Source organism: Notothenia rossii, assembly GCF_949606895.1.
Source record: "Notothenia rossii genome assembly, chromosome: 2".
Classification (NCBI taxonomy): Eukaryota; Metazoa; Chordata; class Actinopteri; order Perciformes; family Nototheniidae; genus Notothenia; species Notothenia rossii.
Window position 1 is genome coordinate 83,227,061 of NC_136904.1, and position 8,619 is coordinate 83,235,679.

The 8,619-nt window shown below is 40.9% G+C and overlaps 1 protein-coding gene across 1 annotated transcript; it reads left to right on the forward strand.

Annotated features, from left to right (window-relative positions):
• The first annotated feature begins 6,105 nt into the window (after nucleotides 1–6,105).
• On the forward strand, nucleotides 6,106–8,105 carry olig2 (oligodendrocyte lineage transcription factor 2). Its single transcript, XM_079660411.1, has 2 exons — nucleotides 6,106–6,199; nucleotides 6,655–8,105. Exon 2 carries the CDS (start codon nucleotides 6,677–6,679, stop codon nucleotides 7,472–7,474), a length of 798 nt encoding a protein of 265 aa, XP_079516537.1. The 5' UTR covers nucleotides 6,106–6,199; nucleotides 6,655–6,676; the 3' UTR covers nucleotides 7,475–8,105.
• The last annotated feature ends 514 nt before the right edge of the window (nucleotides 8,106–8,619 follow it).

Below are 8,619 nucleotides of genomic sequence, written 5' to 3' on the forward strand. Positions count from 1 at the left end.
GGGCGTAAAGCCGTTGTACCCCCCTGCCCTCCTGCGTGACCCCAGAGGATCAGAGACCAGGTTGTCGAAACATTTGTAACATTTGGCCAAAGCAAATCTCAGGCTGCCTGTTGAATTGAAGCTCAGACCATAGAGGAAAGGGGGAAAGAATCCCCCTGGAACCCTCAAAACACTCCCTACTCTGGACCAGGACCCCCCTCTCATTCCTTATCCCTTACACACACACACACACACACACACACACACACACACACACACACACACACACACACACACACACACACACACACACACACACACACACACACGCACACACGCACGCACACACGCACACACACACACACACACACACACACACACACACACACACACACACACCGAGCATGGAGGCTCAACCCCTCACAACCTCCAGCAAATCCCCTTTATCTTTTCCCAGCCAGATGGGGCCGCTGGAATAATAGCCGAAGCCCAATGAGTTCCATTCAATTTGTCATGCCGTCTAAAGGAGCTTGTAAGCTTCCCATTTGCAGTTATGTTATAGTAACCATGGGAGGCTCTGCAGTGTTAGGACTTAATTACCTCCTAATAGCTGTTGTAGAGATAAAGCCCCCAGCCAGCATAACCTAACACTGTCCAGCCCCTGAGACACAGGCCCGAAGATCCTCTGGAGCCAGGATGCTTCATCATGTGAGACGTCTGCACTACGTTGGTGACCTCTTCTCTTCACCCCACCTGCACCTGTACACACCTGTAGAGGTAACAGATTAGTCAACAGGTTTAACAGACTTTTGCATTCAGAGACTTTGGAGGAACTCTCCTGGTCATCTCAGGTTAGGTAGAGCTGTAACTGTCTGCTAAGATTTATTTTAGCTATTAAACTCTTCAAAATTGATAAAGCATAATTTCAAGATCTATTGGATAGATGCCCATTAGTTGTGGCAAAGACATTAATGTCCCCCAAAGTACAAAGCTTTACTGACTTGACCTCTGACCTTCCCTCTGGTGCCACCATGAGGCTTATATTTGTGGTTTTAAGTGACATGTCTCAACAATAACGAATGGATTGACAGGAATTGTGTTTTAACATGCATTATATCCTCATGATGGATTGTAATATCTTTGATGATTACTTAAGGTTCCTTCAAGTACCATCATCAGATTGAAATGTATTTTACGTTGACATTACATCAGCCTTAGCTGTATGTTCTGTTAAATATTAAATAACTTATGGCTACATGCACATCATACATTTCTGATAATTACCTCCCTCATTTTGAAAACGTTCCATGCTTCACTATACTAACACAAGCAGTTTTTGAAATTTTGGTGCAATGTTTTTGCTGAATCCAACTTGAAACACTTACGAACATACTGTACACTCGTATGAATTTTAAGATAAGAATACAGAAATGTTCTTGCGTGATGCCAATTAACAAAGTACACAATGCCATGAGAGCCAAATAGTTTGTTGAGGGCAGTTCATCCAACTGATCATCTGTTTTAGTTGATGAAGACCTGGGAGAGGCCCGAAACATGCGTGATTCAATAGATCTATTCAATCGCGCATGTATACAGTCTAGAATAATTATTTTTTCCTTCACCCTGTTTATTCACATGATTATTGTGATAAAATATACCCTCTTATGATACCGGTGCAATTATTAAATTGCTCTGGTAAACTTCTCATTGAGTGTTTCATTGTGGTCCATTGACTATATTGTCATTGATACATTTGTGTGTGTCCCCCCCCACATATTACTTGTTCAACTACTTTGCATTTGCAAAGCATGTTTTTGTTAAAGTGTATAGCATTCTACAATGAGTTGTTCCTCAAAGGACCACAGACAACATTCAAATTTGTACTTCCAGTACTGGAGCTTAACTACCATTAAATGTACAGTAAATGGCTTGTGGAGGAGAGCTGCATATGTGAATCTGACTAGAGACGTTACACACAAAAACAGTAACAGCAGTTATGGTGGCAGGCGGCATCTCACGTTCCTCACTACAGTTTTCAACAAAAGCGAGAATTTTGCTTCATTTCGTTCCAAGTTTTCACAGAGAAAGGGATTGAGAGGGAGAGCCAGGACATTATTCATGTCTTTCAGTTAATTTGGCCTCGGCCGGTCAGCTCCCCAGACAGAAAAAGAAACCTTCTCGTGTTTTTCCACCCTCCTCTCTTTTCTGCTTTTTTGTTCCCTTTCTTTTTTTATTTTGGAGGCAGATTAGTAGGATTAAGTATGGCTCACATATGCTCCTCCTCACTATTGGTATTCACCACGGCACCGGGCCTACCGCCACCCAGACTGATGGACAGAGCGAAGAGGTAATGTTGGTGAGGAGGAGAGTCAAAGTTGGAGGGAAATAGGAAATGTTAAAAACACCACTGTACACACTTTTGGCTGAAGGCTGTTTTCCCCTCCAATTTGATTTGCACTCTTTAGCTCAGACATTTATGCTACAGAATATGATGATATTATTAAGTCCAACAGTTTGTATCAAGCTCTCTAATGTTTTAACACGTCCACACCTCTGTGCACAAAGCCAGGTCCAGAAATTAATTGTTCTCCCAGTTTGGTGTGAAAGAACTTGACCGGTCTGCTCAGAGCCCTTTGGGGTGAACTGGAACAATGACTGAGAGCCAGACTTCATCACCCAACATCAGTGGTTGACCTCTCTAATGCACTTGTTGCTGAATGGGAGCAAATCCCTGCTGCCAGGTTTCAAAATATGGTGGGAAGCCGGACAGCAGAAGAGTGGAGGCCGTTAAAGCAGCAGATTAAAGCTCATGGTGTCATTCATTCACGTGTGTTTATGGCAATGGTGATCTCAGTCTACGTTACGTTTCTGTGGAGCTTAATTATTAGCGATTACTGCATATTACTTGTTCAAAGACATTGCAACATGTTTTGCACATGAAATTAATGGCAATTTAATCGTATAATAAAGAGACAAGTGTTTCGTTTGAAAACCTTTATTGAACAATGCACTTTCTACAAGAAATCTGAACGGCTGTTGTTGTAAAATGGCGGGTCCCGCACCTGTAAAACATAATTACAATTAGGCTACACATTATATCGCGTCATTAGCAGAGCGTCTTTACGTGGCTCCGTCAATCAACACATGTAGCCTATATAGGCTACCAACAACATACGTTTCTGGAAAACCATTTTGTTAGCGTCAATGTAAAGATACAGATACATTAAACAGCAGATTAGTCTACTAAACACTTAACTGTGCTCTCAAGATTCTCAGGGTGCGCTATCAAAACAGTCCCCCAGGTAAACCAACACCTAGGCCTATTTATCGTTCCGGGAGGGTAACACCAAATATAATTATGTAGAGGGTGGTAAATATATATTTGATTAATTTTGTTAAGCTTTTTTGCATTTGTTTTCATGTATGTAATGTATGTAAGTTAATTGTTGGATGCTATGTATTTTCATGTCATGTTTGTTTAAAACATTTTTTCAATGTTTTATGTAAAACTGACATGACTTGCACCCCTTTTTTTTGGTAGAACCTAAGTATTGAGACTATAAATTGCTGCCCTTTTTTTAACCATTTCGGGTTGGTTGTTTAAAGGGCATGGCAGCAGGTCTTGCTGTGGATTGTGTGTGGTATAAAACCATATATAATTGGCATGATTCGAGTTGGTTGCATTTCCCATATCATATCCCATCCTATGGAGTTGACAGCTCCAAAGGTCAGTCTTACAGTCTTTTTATGTTTGTTTGTTTTAAATAAAATTGAATTGTTGAAAAAGTCTTGCCTGCCACAAATATACTGAGTTATCATTTGTAGCGATTCTCTTTCTTAGATTCTTAGCTCCCTATTAAAGAAAACAATACTTATTGTTAGTGAAATATTTCTGACCGAAAGTGACTTGCCACACTGCAAGCTGCTGATGGGAGTGTACAAATAATTGTATTTTGTGTAATGTTTTGTTCAAGAAAATTACATAAGTGAGAGCACTAACCAAGGAGGAAACTTTCAACTTAACTGTTGACTGACAGCTGCTTTGAATTTTGAAATTAAAAATCACCCTTTAGGAAATTTGAGCAAATTCCCCCTTTAATTTGTTGGTATAAAAATTACTTTTAAAGTAATTAGTTATGCATATATTTAAGTAGCCTATCACGAGTTAACTTTATACTCCAGATAATGTCCATAATTATACAAACTAAGTGTATAGGCTAATTTAGACAACAATTATAAGATGTCTAAGTAAGCCCTAAAGAGGGAAGCCTGTAATCTGCGTGATTTATTGTGAATCCGGTGCAGGAGTGAGAGTGTGGGAATGTCTAATGGAGCAAGTGGTGGCACAGATACAAACCTCCTGATTTAAAACGCCACTTAAACCGCCTTCATTACCATAATCTTATTTAACGTTGCTGCGGAGTAAACACACGCAGCAACGGACAGAGGACAGAGAAAAATAAGCAGATATAACGATGCGAAGAGAAAAAAAGAGGGGGTGGGGGCAGTGTGTGTGTGTGTGTGTGTGTGTGTGTGTGTGTGTGTGTGTGTGTGTGTGTGTGTGTGTGTGTGTGTGTGTGTGTGTGTGTGTGTGTGTGTTTGTGTGCGTGCGACTGTGTGTGACTGTGACTTGATTCTGTGAAATCGTTGACACAAAGACACCTGGCTGACGGTTTGCCGTACGGAAATATATTTGTTTCTGGTTGGCTGGTAGGTGAGCATTAAAATATCAAATGCACCCCCCCCCCCCCCCCCCCCTTGAATTTATAGTTCCGGTCATGATAGGCTATACCAACTCTTAAATCAGTGCGCCAGAATAGGATGGATGGATTGTCAATACATTTAGGCTACATTTTATTCTGGACAAGCCTGTTTATTATCATGAATCTATTTTTAAATAGGCATAGCCTATATAAAAAAATGCATAGGCTACAGACCAACCAGATGTCAATATAGCCTAGTTCGATTTATTGATATATTGATATATTAGTTTTCTCTGTGGAAAAAACATACAGCCTATTGTATTATTCTACAAAAAAAATCCGCCTTTTGAATTCATGCTGAGTCTGGAAAAAGGTTATTGACTTCACGTTTTTAGAGTCATCTCGAGCCATTTTTGTTGTTTTTAAATCAATATTCAAATGCAAACAGGATCTTCCGAGGCCATTCTTGTTAAAACAGATAAACTTGAGGCAATTAGTGCTGATTGCGTCTGACTGCACAATACAACTCATATTTGGGGACAATGTTGCTGTCACTTTGAGTTACGTCCGAGAGCAAATCACCGGTTTGGGCCCTTATGTCAGCCAGAGGCCGTCTGAGCAGCAGGCCGCACTGCTATCGCTCACTGCAGACTAATTGAAATGTTACGGATCTTAACCGTTAGAAGCAATTTTGCACACTTCATTAATTAACGTTAAAGATGCACTTTAACGGCAGCTGGTCGACAGCGGGTAACAACGGAAAACACCATATTTACACCAAATCTGCGAGCAGGAACCATATTGCGCTGCTTATTAGGCTTCGACCCGTTATTACTGTTCATTTTAGGAGGGAACGGGATTGTATGTCAGGCGGTTTAATAATAACAAATAAGAAGAACGAATTTTCGATGAAAAAGAAAATCATTCATATTTGATATATTATTAAAATAAATATTGGATGTTGTGTTAAGCGAAAAGAACGTTAAAAACATTTTTTTAGACAGTTTCTGCCTAATTAATTATAATTTTTCTGAATAAATAAAAAGTAAGTCTGAAAGGCACATGTTTATTAGGTTACGGTTTCAGGATAGTGAATAATAGCCTACAGACAAATTACTATTCACTCATAAGAGGCGAAATATGGCTTATGATCGGTGTTGTTATAACAAAATCCATCCATACGCGGGCCAGCATTTTCACAAGAAGGGGCCATATGTAGGAGGGAGTGTGTCTGATTTCACTTAATGCTGTGTGTTGGTAATTACATCAGGCTGGAGGACCCTCCGTCGCCCTCCTCCATCCTCCTCCCCCTCCTCTCTGCACGGATCTGATTGGTCGCTGGGAGGCAGCCGGGACAGAAACTGCGTTGTCCTGGTGACCCGGCCTCTGAGGCTCGAGCCCGCTATAAAACCCCGCAGTCTCACGCAGGCGTGCCAAATGGGCTGTCAGATGCGATTTGGAGTAACAAGTGGATTTGACGTTTAGGCTTCTCACCATCGCGCTTGGAAAACCTTTTGGTAAGTTTTAAATTATTTATTTGTTACACTTTCTGATAGACAATTAGGGTTGTCTTGTCTACATATTCCTATGTCTGCCTTTTGTATGCCGAAGCAAGTAATAAACATGCAGTTATACAGATAATGGAAAACAGCTGATCTTTTATTCCTCATTTGAAGCGAAGCAGCATAAAGAAAGTTGTTTTTTTACACGAAATGTCGGCTAGCTGTTAACTGTGTTCTTTAATGTTACATGTCTGCAGCTTTTAGGATACATATTTTTGCTTTTAAAGCTACAAGTTAATCAACATCCAGTTGAACTTTTAGGCTTTAGACTATTAATCAAGCGAATACAATTGCAAACCGATTTTTATATCAGTCGTTGTAACCGCCAAAAATGTTGCTTATCTTATAACACATTGCATGAGATGAGCATTTTGGCTATCAGTCAATTAATTTAACCTTTCTCTTATCAGATCACTGTTCTGCACCTAGACCATGGACTCAGATACGAGCAGACCCTCATCTCCCGAAGAGGACGACATCTTCCTGGCCACCCTGAAAAAGTCAGTGCACGGCTTCTCCAGCGCAGTGTCCTCCTCTCAGATCGACGCTCTGTCGGAGTTGCACGGCCTCCACAGCTTCACCGCCGAAGACGAGGAGACCCTCGCTCGGCTGTCCAAAAAAGACCGAAAACTCCTTACAGAAAACGAGGTGCAGACCATCCGTCTCAAGATTAACAGCCGCGAGAGGAAAAGGATGCACGACCTCAACGTGGCCATGGACGGGCTCCGCGAGGTCATGCCCTATGCACACGGACCCTCGGTGCGCAAGCTCTCCAAAATTGCCACCCTGCTTCTCGCCAGAAACTACATCCTGATGCTGAGCAACTCCCTGGAGGAGATGAAACGGCTGGTGAGCGAGATCTACGGCAGCGGCGGACACCACGGCGGCTTCCACCCAGCGGCTTGTGGGACTATGACACACGCGGGGCCCGTGCCGGGACACCCGGTGGTTCCTCACGCCTCTCACCCGGCTGTGCACCACCCGCTCCTCCCCCCGGCCGTCTCCTCCGCCTCTCTGTCCGCGCCGGGTATCTCCGTCGCTTCGGTCAGATCCCACCACGGACTCCTCAAAGCGCCCACACCAGGTGCAGGCCCCCTGGGCAGCAGCTTCCATCATTGGGGCGTGAGCACCGGGATGCCCTGTCCGTGCAGCATGTGCCAAATTCCGCCTCCGCATGTGAGCAGCATGAGCGCCATCCCCATGCCGAGGCTGACCAGCGACTCCAAGTGACTCCAAACTAACCGGAGACGAACTTTTGGGGCTATACAGACTCTCTCCCCTTGTTATTACTCTTTTTATTTATCTTTGTTGCTGAATTCGTTGCCTCAATGGAACCAGTAAAGAACAATGCATTGATTTCCCTCATCAGGACTTTGAGGTTTTGCAACTAACGTAGTGTTTTATGGTTATTAACATAAACTGTAACAGGTGTTTCTTCACAGAGCGCCTAAAACACAACTTCTGCTTTTTTTTTGGAAATCTTCAATTTGTGTGTCTCTCCATTTATCCACTATAGATAAAAATGGAAAAGGTCATACCACAAATATAGATTGTAAATATGTAGATGGTTTATTCTGTTTAAATAGTCGGAGATATCTTATATAATTAGAGTCTTGTTAATGCGTTGGGAAGACCCCCCTCACATGATGCATCTGCTTTATTCTGTCCGTATTATTCAATTATTCTGTCCTTATTTTCTCCCTTGTAGTTTGTCATTCTCTGTCTGACCGAAACAATGACCACTTGTTTATTTTTTTATTAAAATGAAAATGATATTTATTTACTTATTTTGGACGGGAATGTCAGATGGATCTCTGATTATGTTGGGGTTTGAAATGTAAAATAAAGACGATTAATTGAAAAGAAAACATGTCTTTGATGTTTTATGTTATACATTTATAATATTTTCTTTTTTTCTAACCATTGAATAGTTTACACAACAGAAGGATAGATATTCTAACTGAGATTTTAAAAGCAGCACTGACCCAAGGCCTTCAATTACACACTTTCAACACCAAACTGATAATTAATAAGATTTCAAGGTTTAAAAAGACACAAAAGTTCACAATTTCATCCTTAAATGACTATTATAATACTGATTATAATTTTGAAATACTAAATATATATAAAATGATTGTATGTTATTAAAAAGAGAGTTGAGATTATTTTCACCTTAAAGAACACACTTCATTATTCTACTTAGCTTTTACTGACCATTCATAAATAACATTTAAATAACTTTATTTAAAAATTCTTAGCTAAATAATTTATTTTATGATTTTATAAGGAAAATTGACTTGACACAAATATTTCTTCTGGCAGCATATGTGCAGTGCTTCAAAATTCAGCCATGCAGGAGTAGCAACATGTAATAA